The sequence below is a fragment of the Epargyreus clarus genome, unplaced genomic scaffold (assembly GCF_041222505.1).
Source record: "Epargyreus clarus isolate Ecla_fem2 unplaced genomic scaffold, WU_Ecla_fem_2.2 ptg000029l, whole genome shotgun sequence".
In the NCBI taxonomy this organism is placed as follows: Eukaryota; Metazoa; Arthropoda; class Insecta; order Lepidoptera; family Hesperiidae; genus Epargyreus; species Epargyreus clarus.
This window is the reverse complement of record NW_027332235.1, coordinates 5,948,368-5,966,551: the sequence shown is the minus strand read 5'-3', so window position 1 is coordinate 5,966,551 and position 18,184 is coordinate 5,948,368. Positions and strand designations below refer to the sequence as shown.

The 18,184-nt window shown below is 34.5% G+C and overlaps 1 protein-coding gene across 3 annotated transcripts in view; it reads right to left on the bottom strand.

Annotated features, from left to right (window-relative positions):
* The window catches only part of Sox102F (transcription factor Sox102F), a 376,128-nt gene that overhangs the window by 71,201 nt on the left and 286,743 nt on the right, over positions 1-18,184 (bottom strand). For all 3 annotated transcript variants that reach the window (XM_073089569.1, XM_073089571.1, XM_073089570.1), the window contains one exon: positions 9,144-9,288. In XM_073089569.1, the coding sequence (XP_072945670.1) occupies positions 9,144-9,288 (145 nt within the window). The remainder of the gene's footprint in view (positions 1-9,143; positions 9,289-18,184) is intronic.

The following is an 18,184-nucleotide window of genomic DNA, read 5'->3' as shown; positions in this document are numbered from 1 at the left end:
GAACACTTTGGCAGCCTATAATAATGTTACATATTTTGCGTCGGAAAATGTATGAGAAAAATTGGTGACGCGTGCAAGGTCTCGAGATAAAACAAGCGTCTACGGAATTTGATGAATCTGAAACTTCGTAAACATTACGTTTTTACTCACACGAATTGCTCGGATCTTGTTTGATATATTTTATTTAGATTGATTAATTTTATTCGCAGTAGGTACATGCTTATAGTATGTATACTAAAGTATGTGTTATCATATAAAATGTTTATGAATTTAGTTCAAACTATCACTACCATACACATTTCAGCTTAAGGTAAAGTCTATTGAAGTTTCAAAGTTTTGATTGAAAAGTGGTTCGACGAACTCGGGATTGCCGTCACTGTAAGTCAGTATCTAGAATGACGAAATATAATGTTAAAATGTGTCTGGCATCTCAGTTCCAAAAAGAAAACATTGACGCACAACTTGAATTTGTATGATGATATCATGAAAGCATTTACCCTCTTAATTACATGCGATAACATTTTATCTATGCGTTTAAGTAATACCTATTAGGTACCTAATTTCGTACAACTTATTAAATTTTCTTTGCAAATGCAAGTGGTATGATTTGTTTCTACGAGTGCGTTTATATATATAGTTTACATATGTGCGGTTATAGGTGGTAGAGCCCTTCGTGTTTCGACTCCGGCGGCACCACCGCCACACCTATTTCTGTCTAATAACAGCAGTGTTAGGCGCTGCTCTGTTCCGTTTTAAAGGGTGTGGTAAGGGAGACATACTTTTCCGAGGTGTTCCAGCTTAGTCCTCAGGGGTAGTGGCGCATCTGTGGTCGACCTCAGGTAGGGAGGAATATCTTATCCTATTTGGGGTTGATTACAGATGTCCATGGGCGGCAGTAACCACTTACCATCAGGTGGACTGTATGCTCGTCTGCTACTCCTATATTATAAAATAATATCGTATACGTAATACGTATAGCAAAGTTTGTCATCAATATTTTCGAAAAAAATTTGGTCTAAGTTTATTACAAATTCATACAAATAGTACCTACGTAGTTAATTGGATTTGTTTATAAACTGTCTCTACATGTTAAAAACACGTTGTAATTAAAAGTTCTCCTTTTTCTTTTCACGTTACGTAACAGATTAAAATTTAATATCTTCGTGAGATGACGAGCACGTTATTTTAATAAAGTCAAACGTTTTTTAATCAAAAACGCTGTCACATGTCCGTCGGTCCTCCAGTTTTCTTTCACCAACTAATTGGTGTGACACTTTAACCCTTGAAAACCGGGAAATATTTTTTTCACGTCAGCGCAATTGAAAGCTAGACTCGTTGACACACGATTTTTGCTTAATGTAAGCGGCCGTCGACCGTTTAGTTCAGTAAATGGGAGGTTACATTAAAATTTATTTATAAGTATTGCGGTACGATTAACGCTTATAATGCATCATTTGACTACGAACTATTGCGGGTTAAAATTGTATATACATGTGTACAAAGTGTAAATAAATGTTTATGTTTGTACGAGTTTTTGCCCGCGGCTTCGCTCGCGTTACGAAGTAATATTTTCATCCCCTATTTTATCCCCTTGGGGGTAGAATTGATCAAAATCCTTTCTTAGCGGATGCCTACGTCATAACATCTACCTGCATGCCAAATTTCAGCCCGATCCGTCCAGTGGTTTGGGCTGTGCGTTGATAGATCACTATGTCAGTCAGTCACCTTTGAGTTATATATACATATTTAGATTATTTACTGGTTCTTACTTATCTATTTATATTAACTTTATTAGGTTGTACATAGTAATGTAGCATTAGATAAGTATGCACCTGCCTAATTCAGGGAAACAGGTAGGTACTATGTAGTTACTATTTTTTAATTAATTTGTATTGTAATCATGAATTAATTTATTAATATGTTATTAAATCTTGTTATATTAAATTAGGAGTAGGGTGATGAAATCCCTACAGATGCTTTAGGTTTTCCTCAGTTGAAAGGTCTATGTATACCAAATACCTACATACTGTAAGAGATAGACATTTTTATGGCATAAACTGAGTTAATTAGCTTGCAGTCCATCTTCTATAAGTGTTCACCGCCATCTATGCATCTCTAATCAACCCCAGATAGCATTTAAACCTGTACCAAACTAGGTATCTAATAGGTCACTAGAAATTTATTGTTACCTACCCCTGAAGACTAAGTTGGAATACCTAAGTATCTCTCCCTTATCACATTCTTAGAAACAGAACATATCTATATTATGAGGTAGAGGTGTACGTTCAATGACCTTAATTATTAGTTTATTATAAAATAATGTAAACGTTTAATACGAAGCAAATTAGATACGTCTCAAGTCCCGACATAATGAAGACAAGCGATTAGAACTTGTTTACTCACAAGAACACACGTCCAATTATACCTATATCCTACCGAGAAAGTAATTTTAAATCAGAGTGCTTAATAAGAATGCCGGGACATATGTTGACATGAAAAATAAAAATAAAATCATTAATACACAAAGCCGGATGCACGCTAAAAGCTATCCTGTAATATAAAGTGCATGTAAACCTACCTACAAACTCGTAACACAACTGAATGTCCGTACGTCAAAAACAAAGATAAAAATGCCCACCCCGTTAATTTATTTGTCTTTAATTTTTAAAAACAGAACGCGGGAGCCGACCAATGAGACGCATCCCTCGACTGATTGTCAATTAGCGACATCAAACGGGCTTTTTGCGAATTAAGCGCTTGTTTGTGTTCATTTTTTGTCCGGCTACCGACGAGTACGGACGCCTCATGCGTTTTTCCGTTTCGATGTTTCATTTTCATATTTCCGTTTGTCTGGTCGTCTGGGGGAGGTTACAATGGGGTGTTTGATGTAGTTATCAACGCACTCTCCCCATTTATATTCTGATTAATTTGAATGAGTGCCCTTGCAGAGATTAAAGTATTTGTTTTTGTTGCCAATCTGATATTGTCCATCCGAGCGCAGTCAAATGATCTCTTTCATCGTGAAATTTTAAACAGATTATTCATTTACGTTGTTTGTCATCGCTCGGTAATTTTAGACGCACACTCCCTTTTTTCAAAATAAAACCTTATAACGATAATATACAAACGTTTATAAGTAAGTACTATCCATAATCCAAAATAGATAATTTGTATACGCTTTCATATTTGTGTTCAATAGAACGAGTGAGTTTAAAAAGTGAATGCGATGCGAGGTTTTCCTTTACATAACCTATGCTTTGAATTACAGCCTACATAATCCGTACAACCAATCGACAGCGCACCTGAATCTAAACAAACCCGTCTGGCTGGAGAAAACAACGAATGCGAATTGAAAAAAAAAGCGAGTATCGAACGCCTATTTCGAATGGATCCGGAACGAAGTCAACAAAGGGACGTTCTGTATTTGAAAAAAGCGCGCGAATGCGAACGTGAGGCTGCCATTAGCCGTTCCCATTTGCAGCGCATCTATATAGCTGCCTCTTCAATCTCTACCGTCAACAATTACAGGGTTGACGTAGCGAGTGTAACGGTAAAGGAAATAAGAATACCGGGATTTTTGCGACCTTTTCCCACCTATCTAGTGCAGTGTGGGGCTTTTGACGGATCCGGCTTTGGGAGACACACGTATCTTTTGATACGATCGCATTGTGGTTGCGAAACAAGAGCGCAGCGTATAGTTTGCGGATAAATGCAATGTAACGACACCTTTTCTAACCGGCTTAGTTTTTGATGTTAACTAAACTACCAATGCACTTTATACAAGTATCTAAAGTCGTTTTATGTACGAGTAAAGTTTAATGTCGTTTATAGGTAATATCATAAATCGAAGATTATTCAACTTTCGATTCATAAAGATATCTACCGGGTCATTATTATCTGCGATACATTACTTGTCTAGTCAAAGTTATATAAACTAAAAGTTTGTCACGTTGTTGATCGCAAATTGACTATTACCTATTCATAACTATTAAGAATCTCCTAGAAAGTGAAACACAATTTCTTTCAAAATTCTACAATGTTAAGTGATCACTTCCAACAGATTTAACCCTATTTTTGGTTGATTACCAATGTCTGTGAACCACAAATATGATTATAATCCCTTGAATTTGACCCTCACAGCCTCAGATGGCAAATGCCTCGGATACCAGATATCGAAGTGCAGTTGGTTCCTCCGTCCAACCACAATTATATCACCTCAATCAATTCTTACACATCATAAAATAGAAAAATAAACAGTGCATCCGCCATCGGCAGCCCTGGCGTCATGTGATCGAGTGTTCGCGTTTTTATCGGTGATTCATTAGTATGAGAGAGTCTTTGTTGCGAGCGCCCTATACCAATGGATATACCGTTGGTATTCATGAAAATTGATTTGAGATGAAAGGATTTCCATTCCCATTGTATCCGCGATCAGAATTAAAGACAAATTGCACGTTCAAACCATCAATGGCGTATTGGTATCGGTGAACAAAGGTAATGAGTTTTCACGTAATTCTTTGAAAGTGATTTTTTTGAGTTTAATAGCGTTTGGATATCAGATTGACAATGTTTTATGTATGTGTTATGGAGTATATGTTGAACTGTACTGTTTAATTCTATATTATGCATTTTTTATTTACTTTGTTCGATTTTTATTCCTGAAATGTAATAGTAATTGTAGCCCATAGACACCGGGAGTGATCAACTCCAAATAGGATTATGGCCCTACTGGAGAAAGTCGAGTTTCCCGAGTCGAAAGAAATGAAGGGTTCTACAATATATTTTACAGGATTATTATTTTATTTTTTAGGTGTAAATAACTTTATTATTTTCAACAAGTTACATTTAATTATTATTTACAATATTAACCTAATAAAAAAGTACAAAATAATATATGAAACAGGCTTTAAAAAAATACTAATAATAATTATGTTTATTATATTTAATTATTTTATTGTAAGTATTCTTTTAAAGTCTGTTTCATATATTATTTTGTACTTTTTTATTAGGTTAATATCGTAAATTATTTGGTCGAAACATTTGCTAAATTCGGAAAAATTAACTTCGAAAATTATTTACGTGATTTCTCTACCAAATATGCACACTCGGGATTCGGTATTTGTTAGTGAGATATCTGCGTCACTTTTTGATTAGACATTCCCAAAAAACATAAAAATGTTTTGTGAAATTTCCAATCCGAGTGGCATTGCCGCCAAAGAGCCGTCTTTTTATTTCGTTTCAAAAAAGACCTGACGTTTAAATATTGGTTATTCACACACGTTGATATTTATAAAAAGATGTACCCTAAATAAAAGATTTTAGGTGTACTGTATACACGGCTTTGAAAATATAAGTATTAAAGGATTCTACGCCTATTTATATATGGTAGAGTCTTTCAGCAGATTCGACTTCAAATTTCTGCTTTATTTTCTGCGTTATGTTTGGTAGATATGGTAACGTGACCCATACAATTAATTCAACTTCCTCGCGAATAGAAATGTGCTATGAGACCAACCTTAGACAAGAATCCAGTGGTATTTGGGTGATTACAGACGTCCAGATGACAGCGACCAAGTGGACTAAATTTTCTTTTTACTATCTACAATTACGATTTGAAAAAAAAACGCTCAGACTAAACAGGCGAATTAGAATTTGTAACTAAACCTATAGGATCACTAAGAAGATATTTCTAACAAGTAATTAATTTAAAAAATCAAAAACCCGACTGCACCAAAAAGGCTGAAGTAGAATTTCCAAAAGCAGTGAAATAGGCATTTCATTATTTTTATCCAGAAAACCAAATACAAAGTTTCATAGTAGGTGTCTGCTTCAAAAACAAAAGATGTTCAAACAATATTATCCTATTTTATCCTCGTAGTGTTCTTTTACGCTATACAAGGAACCTATGTGTAAAATTCCAGCACGCTTAAGTTCAGCGGTTTCCCTTTGCGTTGATCTCTGGCACAGCAACTCTCTCATTTAGTCAGACAGTCATCTCGATGTGTATGTACGAGTACGTACGTATATACGAGTATATATGTACTAGCTGACCCGGCAAACGTTTTGTTGCCATATAAATAAAAAAAAATGTTAAGGATGAACAACCCTTATCACTTAGGTGTAAAAAAAAAGATAGTGGCCGATTCTCAGACCTACTGAATATGTACCTATATTTTTTTTTTTTTTTTTTTTTTTTTTTATAATATAAGGGTAGCAGACGAGCATGCAGTCCACCTGATGGTAAGTGGCTACTGCCGCCCATGGACATCTGTAATCAACCCCAGATAGGATTAGATATTCCTACCTGAGGTCGGCCACAGATGCGCCGCTACCCCTGAGGACTAAGCTGGAACGCATCGGAAAAGTCTGTCTCCCTTACCACACTCTTCAAACCGGAACACAGCAGCGCCTAACACTGCTGTTATTAGGTAGAAATAGGTGTGGCGGTGGTGCCGTCGGAGTCGAACCACAAAGAGTTCTACCACCTTCAAAATTTATAAAAATAAAATATATATATAAAATTTGGTGAAAATCGGTGAAGCCGTTTCGGAGGAGTACGGTAACTAACACGAGAATTTTACATATAAGATATATTATATAATGTATATGTAATCTCCTCTTAATTTCCTTTATTTTGACACCCTACTCGATAGGTTTGGTTAACTTTCTTTAAAACGTGTTACTATTTTGCGAAAAAAATCACCATTTACGGTCTATAAAATATATAACTTCAGTAAATCAAAGTTTCGGTCATTATTTTACCTCGTTAGAGGTAGCATTTCATTATTTTTATCCAAAAAGCCTGATACAACATGTCATAGTATTCGCTTCAAAATTGACGATTGTTCAAATGAACTTTTAACCCTTATTTTACCCTCTACGGGGTTGATTTTTCGGAGAGGGATAAATAAGTGCGTCCTTGTTCCTATCCAGAAAGCCAAATACAATTTTTTATAGTAGTTGCTTCAAAATTAAAGGATTTCAAAAAAACTGTTTTCCCCTATTTTACCCTCTTAAGGGTAGAATTTCCAAAAGGCCTTTCTTAGTACTTATTCAAGCTATATAAAGAACCTGTGTGCAAAATTTCAGAACTGTAAAGTTCTTGGTTTAGGCTGTACGTTGATTTCTGAAAAATGAAAAAGTCATTTAGTTAGTCAGTCAGTCAGTCACCTTACTGTTTTATATATATACAAATATGTTTTTATAATCTCCGTTTAATTTCCTTTCATTTGATACCCTACTCGATAGGTTCGGTTAACTTTTTTTTTTAAATGTCTTACTATTTCGCGCCAAAAATCCGCCATTTTGATTTTTTTTTACTAACACCTATCTAAGGACACTCGGGTCGTTGAGACAAATACAATGACACTTTAACTGTTGAAATTCATCCAGCCGTTTGTTAGATCGGATCAAATAAAGAAAGACAAACATACAAGATACGCGCGAAAAACATAACCCTTCCTTGGCAGTCGGGTAAAAAATCACCTCGTAATGCCCATTATTAATAATCAATCCATCCACTGTTTTGCCAAATATCAAAATTTGACTATTCCAACAGTGAGAAATTTTCAAGTTGCCGCCATTGGTAGCACAAAAATATTTTTCTTTAATTTTTAATTCATCAATAAAACGGGTCTATGTAAAATTTGTTCAAATAAATTCATTTTATAACCCAAGATCCTCCATTCTAGTAAAGGACGAAGCAAGTTGTTCAACAATGAGGGCCTGCATAAAGGATTAAATCGAATTTTAAAAGAGTGGAAATACAAGAGGGTTCTTAAAACTTGGCCGTTCACTCCTTTGGGCGGATTCGAGGCGTAACAAACTTAATTTGCTGAAGGGAAAACAAACGAATGCCGAGAATTACAATGTAGGTCTTGTTTTTAGAACAAAGTTTATTCTGTAGGTTCTAGGGCGTATATAAATGGCAATCTCACATAGATCCAGTCAGGTCAATGTAGGAGGTTCTAGGTTCTATTCCGGGACAGGAAAATATGACTTGTGTACTCTTCCTTATGTTTGTACATTGCAATCACGACTTACTAGGTCCTTTGTAAAAGTTCCACTGTTGTATAATTTTTTTTAAGTTTTTTGTTAAGTAGGTATTCAGTAGGTATTAATTTGATTTCGTGAGATTCAATTTAAAATTTGAGAAGATAAAAATTTATTACTTTGATACCGATAAAGACTACTCCTACTCATTTTATAGATAGATATAGATAGATTTTATCAATAAGCACAGAGTGCTTTACCAATTCCGTATAAGTCTCTACCTTCTTAATAATCTCTTCTGTAATTAAATCATAATTTAAATTTAAAGGTACAATGCGTAGGGTTATTTTATATTTATTGGCTATAAATCATTGACATTGCAGCCACTTTGCACTGACAGTGATATAAAGGGGGAGGTCCTTGTTATTCAATTTCAGTTAACCCGTGACTGCGCATGCTAAGTAGCCGTCTGGACATCGGGGGATAAAGGTGTTTTGGGGCACATCTGTACCTAGTGCATTGTAGGGTTATCTTTTGACGTTTCACAGGAGAAGTACAAATTATACCTGAATTTATTGTGATTTTCGTATTTTAAAAATATTGTTTTGAAACCTAATAATAACGTAGTTTTTATTGAGATGTGTTGTTCAATTAAATAGCTGTTTAGACCTATTTGAGTAGAAGGTATTTTAAGAGACTTATCTAAAAGCAGGGCCTATAATTCTCTAATGAAATTATAAAGATTTATAAACCTAACCTGTTAGTTGGGTATTTTAAGAGGACAATGAAAAATAACAATTTACACAAACGTACCGATGAATTCCCAACAAACAATAATAGAAACTTTTCGATTAAATGGAATTTCCTTTTATATATTATGTATTCGATTAAATCTATTTTTTTGTCTTTCACAGTGGGGGTTCATGAACCACTCAAAAAGAACCAATATCAGCTTTAAAGTATTGAAATAAAGAAAATATTTAAATAACCGCAAAAGTTTGACTAATATTACAATTAGCCTCAAGTGTACAATACCTAATCTTATACTGTAGGGATCCTATAACTCTTAACATCGTGACAATTAGCCTCAAGTGAAGTACCTAATCTTGTGCCTACTGTAGGGATCCTATATCTCTTAACATAAGACTTACCTTAGCATGCTCCTGTTGCGCCAGAAGCTGTTCCCGAACCATCTGGAGCTGTAGAATCATCTCGGAGAGCTGCCTCTCTTTCTCCAACACGCTCTCACCAGCCAGGGCTTGTAGAGCCGCCGCGTCGAGCACGCCTCGTCGCTCGCTGGGGGCAAGATATACTGGTTAGGTTTTGCTCTTTACATACATTTGGAAAATTAAGCGAACATAAATAGAAGGATACAAATGACATATATTCTCTCATAATATTGTATATGTATTACAATTCACGATGCATGAGTACCTACTTATTAATATATTTAATGTATGTACATAGGTAGGTTCTTTTAATGTTCTAAATGATGAAGAATAGGCATGTTTTTATTTTGCACAATACTAATGATCAATCTGAAATGGTACAGGGTGATGATGTAAGCTGAAAATGCCATTTGGAGGGAGGCATGAGCAATGACCATAAACAGTAATATTGACAAAATTTTGAAAAAAGGTATAATGAAATTAGGAGGCAATTCATTCGAAATAGTTAAAATAGGCTTATTAACTTCTTGACCACTAACATATAAATATATATAACTCAAAGGTGACTGACATAGTGATCTTTCAACGCACAGCCCAAACCACTGGACGGATCGGGCTGAAATTTGGCATGCAGGTAGATGTTATGACGTAGGCACCCGCTAAGAAAGAATTTTGATCAATTCTACCCCCAAGGGGATAAACTAGGGGATGAAAATATTACTTCGTAACGCGAGCAAAGCCGCGGGCAAAAGCTCGTTATCCATATCATTAGGCACCACAAAAATAAGTAACCTGACCTACCTATAACACTACTCAATATAAAATGATACAACTATTATAACACAGCCACTGTTATTATAATACCGTCATCAGGCAAACATGAAGTTCGGAGCACTAAGGAAAGTTTGAGAGTCCCCGGTAAATAATTCATAGCGTCAGTATACTGATACTCTGCGAACATGTTCACTAACAAAGGTTGTTATTACATGTCGGAGGTCGTTACTACGGGTACTCAAACTCGAGTTTATTTTATTAGACTTGTACATTTTATTAGACGGTGTACGATATGTTTTAAAGGTGCAAAGGTAAAACGACTGTACAGTTAGAATATTGTGATGCAGAAATTAAATCTACTGTATTCCTTTCCACATGTTATCGTCGTTAATAAGAAGCTTGGATATTAACGATATCACATTTTTATAACGTTACATTAAAGTAATAAGTGACTCATTTGATACTACAGTTTAAAAACAGATGCGGGTAGGTGAAGTGGGGACGACACCTTGGCGGCGCTCGAATTAACAGAGAGCGACATTCTGGTCGGAGACTTCAGCAAGAGCAGTCGAATAACGGAGATACTTGTGTAGTTATAATACTTCTAATCACTAGTGTGAACTTACTTACGTATAATTGTTATATCGTTACTCTGTACCGTTTATGTGACTATATTATTACATGACTTCAAGACCTTCAAGATGAGTTTGATTTCATCAGAAGTGTACAAGAACCAGCTCACAATCATGGACGGCGATTCGTAAGTACGAACATACTTGACACAGGAATAAAAACCGTGAGTTAAAACATTATTATGTCATATGTGAATTCATCTTGGTAGAATAAGTAAAAATGGGGGTAGATAAATGTCGTTGATGTAAGGGAAAACTCATTTGAATTAAGAAAATGGATAGATTGAGACTAGTAATTCAATGAAATGTTAATACCCTCTGAAAATGATATACTTAAATTTTGTGAACAAACTTTACTCTTATCAAATTACTTGTTAACATTGTAAACTGAGGTGTTTACTTCAAAATAAGTGCATTTTCTGTGAAGAAGTGTCTAAAAGTAATTTTGCAAGGCAGTTCTTGTGGTAAATCTGTCCATTTCTGTGGTGTAAAAAGTAAATCCTAATTGTTCTAAAGTTACACCTACTTTGAAATATATAGAAATACACGTACTTATGAAAATATTTTAAGGATCTTTAATCTTAAATGTCAGGCTTTATAGATATGGGAACCTAATGGTTGTTAATATAGGCTAATGTACGCCAGAAATTGCATACAGGTTAGATTTGAATTTATTTTTGATAACTTTTAATGTTTCAAACGGGGTTTACGTATATGCGTTTGTTATTATTGTATGGAAGGGACTATGCGGTAGCAACAAACGCAGTTACAGAGTACAGTATACCTACTTGATATAAGTGACACGTTTATTAAGTTGCAAAATTTTGATTATTCATAATTGTACAGAAATGTATAATATCTACGTGGTACATATTTAACTGCCTGCAAAAAAGTATCACGACCACGGTATTGAGTGGCTGAGTGTACCCAGGAGGGAAATGGTAAATGAGTTTAAGGTTTATTGTTTTTTTTTTTTGGATATTAATTGACTATATTTAAAAATAAACTTGCATTCACATCTACATTGTTCACATTTTCATTTTATAAATCAATGAAAGTTTCCTTTTGATTTCATATACTTGATACGTAATTGTTATGAAAGAAGCATACGTACGTTGCCAAATTTAGATTTCCATCAATTCTAGGCGAATTCACGCAGTACTGTGTACTACTGTGTTTTGACTCCCATAAAGTATAAATGCACATTAGTTAATGATCTATAAGAAAACTGAGAAACTTATGCGCAGCGGTCTTTGGAATATTATATATAAAAATATCTCTCTTATCTCCCATTCTACTTCTGACTGACTCACTTATACATAATATTAAATGTCTGTTTTAAATTTAGTATGCAACGTTTCGTTTTGTATTAATATTTCTTTACATCTCGTAATTTTAAATCTTTAAATTTCAATTTGAATTTGACACATTACACGTCCTTTTGGTTTGAAAATTGGGCACTATCAAATACTGGTAAATGAAGTTTGTACCTTAAACGTTGAGACGCTTAGACTATCGATATTATCAATTATGTGAGCCATTTACGAAATGATAAACGGGATCCACTTTGTATGGGATTGAGAATAAATTATTTTAAGTAAAATAATAATAATAATAATAATAAATTGATGCTTTTATAACTTGAGCTTAGTTCTATTTACAAGTTACAGCAATTAAGTTATTATACGTATTAAGTGAGAAACGGTCACTGAAGCCTACATAAATTTAGATAGTCTCTTGTATACCATATTTAAAATGAGTCTTGCCTGCGACTTTGTTCATGTGGAGTCAGAATATAATTTGAATTGCATGTTTAAAACGAGTCTTGCCTGCGACTTTGTTCATGTGGATTCAAAATATAATTTGAATTATACAATGCCCTCTGTCAAGATCACGGAGTACGTTAGTAATTTGGAATTCTCCATTACCTGGTCATGTAATGTTTTTAAAAAAAAATGTATACTTTTGACATCAACTTCGTAGTTTTGGTTTTAATGCATTTTCAAACATACAAACCGACAGACAATTTTTCTTTTTCAAATATATTCGATGTAAACACGTGAAGATTTCATTCTTATTATATGTATATCATAGCCAAATGAATAATAATGTAATCAAATAAAAGCATAGGTACATTTCGATGGGATTTTCTTATACAATAATTTACTTTTCATATAAATTTCATACGGTTCACAATTGCGTCATGTCTAGGTTTTCTCTATAGAAACATCGAGCATCTCCTTGAGAGTGTTGGTTGTAAATGATACATATTATATTAATATAATCTATACAGATATTACGCACTAATATAATTTTTATTACAAACTATATAAAAGTCAGGTGAAGCCGAGGCGTTTGAAATATATATAATAAATATGAATTGTTCGGTAATAAGGTGTATCATAAGATAGTTTGACTAACTGTTTGTTTGGCTGGCTGGTATAAAATCATGATCAACTTTAATAGACCTTTTTCAGGTCATAGAAATTTTAGGTTGTGATTGATAAGGAGCCACATGTTATGTAAAACAGTTATAGTTTTAAATCTGACGATCGTGATGAGACAAAATTAGAATCGGACAAGATTATTAAAATCATGTCATGTCATAAGTATTTCAAAATTTTTAAATATATCTGACCGTTCAAAGTAGGTAAAAATCGAATTCAAATATTCCGTTACATACATACAGGTCAAGTTAATAAAAGCGTGGCAAAAATAAAAGCGTGTTTAAAAAAAATCTTTTATCAGTTGTAGACACAAATAAGTATAGTTAAATAATGGCCGGTTTCTGAAGTCATTTTTCTTGGTAGGTAGTTTACGAGTGTGTATTCAATAACACTATCCGTTTGATAACTACCTACGGAAAAAAAAATCCGCTTCCGAGGAACTCAATGTAAGACAAGGTCTGTTTAAACTCCGTTTAGATTAACGGACCATTTTAATGTGTTTATTCTTTCCATAACATTATTTGATTTTTTTTTTTTAAAAAACGACGTTTGCGTAAAGTCTAGCAAATCTTCCTTAGTATAATGCATAACTTTTACAGTAAAATAGCCCAAACTATAACTTCCTTATGGGAATCTTAATTTAAAACTTTTGGTGAAATAAAAAAAAAAAAAAAAAAAAAGTTAAGTAGTTAAGCCATACACAATTGACAAGTATGTCGCTGACGTGAACGCATGGGTCCTTTGCTTTGTTAATTAAATTTTGAAATTCATGTAATAGTATGTATTATTATAACTGAATATAAATTCAATTTAATGTAATGAAATTTCTTTCTGGCTTTCAAAAGTGGGTTATGTGGCCCTACTTTGAAAGAAATAATTTGAATTTGTGATAAATAACGTAAAAAAATTGGGTTCATACAACTTATACGTGTTATATTGTGTGAAATTCATGGTTTGTTTACCATTATTTAGTCTTTAACTTTGATATCATTCATTTCAAATATTCACGATATATTATTATTTTGATACTGCTTCATCAGTTGATAAAAGACGTACATTGGAAAGGCAACTATTTGTATAAAATAACATTGTAATAATTAAAAGAAGTACTAAGTAGTAATAAAATAATTTTATAATAGTATTTTGAGTCGCACAGATTCATTTAGTGGCCAACTATAGATCTATCTATCTATCAGTATAACAGTTATTGAACAGGTTGTTGAGCATTCCGAAATGGACTAATAAGATTAACGTCGTTATTCTGATGCGTAACTTTATCGAATCAATAGTTGTTGGAGATTTAACTATTGGACTTAGAATCCAGACATAAGTAAAGTGGGCAGCTAGATGTTGTCATTACTGTAGGTGTAGGAAACTTTTTTAGTTTGATTTTTATTTATCTGTAGTTAAGATGGATTAGTGCAGATGCCTCGAGCAGTGTAATGTTCGCGGGTGTCTCTTGGTGATGCATATGGTTGGGTGTATGTATGTATGTATGTTGGGTGGATGTATTACATTGAGTGAATATTGCATTTTTAGAGTAAATTTGAGTTGAGCACTGGCCGAATGTTATCGTAAACAAGGTATAAAAACTGCGGTGATACATGACTAGAGTGATCCTATATGAACATCACCTAGTTATAACCGTGTGTTTTATTATTTAACAATGGTCTAATGCATTCGCTTCAATACCTGTCGCGCATATGACATTTATGTAAAGAGTCCTTATGAACTATGCCTGCAACAGAAATCCGTGGTGAACACTGTTGGGGCAGATTTATAACCTAGGTAATACACAACTAGTGTGATTCTATATGAACATCACCTAGTTTAAGCCTTGGTTCGGATCAACAGTTCGGGCTTTTTACATGCGAGTCGGTATTGCAAGAAAATGCGTAGAGTTTAAGCCATGTTTTTGATAAACAGTTCGGGCCTCTTACGTGCGAGTCGGTATTACAAGAAAATGTGTAACTCTTCTGGACTTAGGCATTAAACAACTGGTTTTCTTTTGCAGCTCTTGCATCAGACCATACACGATCGAGGACGAACGTGTGAGCAGGACGGCCGAATGTTATCGTCGTTAATAAGAAGCTTGGATATTAACGATATCACATTTTTATAACGTTACATTAAAGTAATAAGTGACTCATTTGATACTACAGTTTAAAAACAGATGCGGGTAGGTGAAGTGGGGACGACACCTTGGCGGCGCTCGAATTAACAGAGAGCGACATTCTGGTCGGAGACTTCAGCAAGAGCAGTCGAATAACGGAGATACTTGTGTAGTTATAATACTTCTAATCACTAGTGTGAACTTACTTACGTATAATTGTTATATCGTTACTCTGTACCGTTTATGTGACTATATTATTACATGACTTCAAGACCTTCAAGATGAGTTTGATTTCACACACTCTTCATAACAGAACATGGAAGCGTTCTCAGCGTCTCTGCTGTTATAGGTAAGTTCGAAGGTGCCCCTTTGAGGTTCAACTCCGGCGGCCACACCTATTTCTGCCTCATAATAGCAGTGTTAAGCACTACTGTGTTCCGGTTTGAAGGGTGTGGTAAGGGAGACGTACTTTACCGAGGCGTACCACCGTAGTCCTCAGGTGTAGCAGCGCATCTGTGCCCGACTTCAGGTAGGAATATCCAATCCTATCTGGGGTTGATTACAGATGTCCATGGGCGGCAATACCCACTCCCACCATCAGGCTCACCATTAGGTGAACTGAATGCTCGTCTGCTACTCCCATATTATAAAAAAGACGAAAATGGATGTAGTGGTAACACCGCTGAACCAAAAATAAGAATGACCTTTGAACCCATGTTACAGGGGGTAAAATAACTATGTTTTATGAATTAAATACATATGCTATCTATTTAATCTTAACATGTGTATTGTGTATATTTTAACATGTCAATTACCAATGGAACAGGAGTTTTACCTAAAGTGACAGGTGCAATAAGTAATAATAATTTATAATAATGCATCATACGTATACTCAAGCAAGTAATACTTAGGTGTTACTATAAGGTATTAATTTTAGTTAACTTGCAAATTAAGCAAAATGAACCAACACAATATACAATTCGACTTAGTCTCACTGAACATCGTAGTAAGGGCGGACCACAAACAAGTGCTCGACGAATCTGAATTATTAATGCCTCGTCCCGAGCTCAAGATGCGCGCTGCACTCATTTGTCTCTCAACATATTGTGTACGTGAATTTAGGTTAGTGATTCTATGCTGATTTGGTGAAAAGTGCAGGTTATGTAGGGAAGGTTAGGTTAGGTTATGTTATACTCAATAATATAGAGCGTTTCAAACTTATTGTTTACGAAACAAGTAGCTGTAGAGATTAAGTATTAACTAGCACGATTGTCTGACTGGTGTCAAGATGTTCGGCGGGTATTTAGTAGGCTATGTACGGGCGTAAATAATTAACTGATAACAAATAAAAAAAAATAATGTTTCATAAAAATGTGCCGCTATTCATTCATTAACATCTTGTATAACAAAGGTGCAAGTGTAAATATCCCTTGTCATCAGGTCCATCTTTATGATCTACTCATAAAGAAATTTGTATGAAAAACACACAAATATTTATTAAATTAAAAAAGTACCAGGGCCCTATGACTTGTGGTTACATTCATCCTGCTCGATCCGAGACGTCGTACGAGTCAAAAATAATAAATACCTAACTTAATAGACTTCTAAAATTTCCTTAACGATTGCTTACGTTTATTCGGAATAGCATTTATGATTCTAAATGAGGTGGGGTACGTAACATTTCCTTTAGATTGCCTTTGGAAAATCGAACAAATGCATTGCAGAAGAGTAATGAATTATTAATACCTTGTCCTGAATTCAACTATAAGGCTCTATCGCGAAGTCGACGGTATCTCAAAGTGATGTTATCTAGGTATACTAAATTATACGCTACATATCAAGCCGAGGCGTTCGTTCCATCAGTTTGCAAAACCACAGTTAGAACGATCTTTATTAGCCATTTTCACATAGTCCCTTCTTTTGTCTGTGCGTATTGATGGTAGTAAAATGTTTAATTTCATTTCGTACAATATTTTTTCTTTAAATTAAACCACCATATTTTTATGTTTTTATGCAATAAAGTTAGATCATAATTTCATGTTTCGTGTAGATGAAGAATCCTTCGTGAAGTCAAGATTCCTTCACAAACCCGAGCAATATTTTTCATCGTAAGACAGGACCAAGTACAGGAACTAGAACGGAACTGAATTTTTAATGCCTCGTTTCCTTCCAGTTTTGAGACAGAATATAAAGGTTCTGTGACTGAATAGATGAATGTGAAACCCTTTGTGCTTGGTATAATTGGCCGACTAAGTTCGAAATTACCCTTATTTTTGACGGCGATTATCCAGATGTATAGATATAGGCGGTAATGTAGATATTCTTAGTAATTAGAGTTTACTGGCAGTGTTCTCCCGCTTCAGTGTTTGAAGTGAGGGTGTCATAAAGGAAAGTCTTGAGGCTTTCAACTTAGTCCACAGATGTAGAAACATATCCATAATAAAAACTAAATAGGACATAAGCCCTTGGTACCTACCTGAGGTCGGTCACAGAAGAGCCGCTACCATTGAGGACGAAAACGAAATGCTTTTACGCCTTCAAACCATAACACGGCAGCGCAAGAAAGTTTTACATTTTGTTCTTAAATGTTTTAGTGATAAGCTAATTTAATACAATTCCACTTCTCACCACATAAAAACTTAGTTATTCATGTAACATTGTAACTAATTAACTTCTCGTAACTTATGTAGGTATGCGACCGGCGATACAAAATGAACTCCTTTCCAACAAGTATTAATGAGGGTATATTTAGTATTGTATCGGTGTTGCACCTTCAACAATTGGACATTTAAAAGTACAATTACAACTTATGCCAAGCCTTTATTTTGGGTCATGTACAGGGCCGGATTTGGAGGAGAGCAGGTGGGGGCCCCATAAGAGAGGGACCCCTGCAATGGAGAAATACCTACTGCAAGTTCTATAGGTCAGCAACTTTTTTTTGCTCAAAAGTATAAGGTAAAAACGTGAAGTATTATTTCACGTTTTAACTTTATGTACCTGCACCTAACCCATTACCTAGTATATTTTTTGTTAAAATAATTCATGTGTTAGCAATAA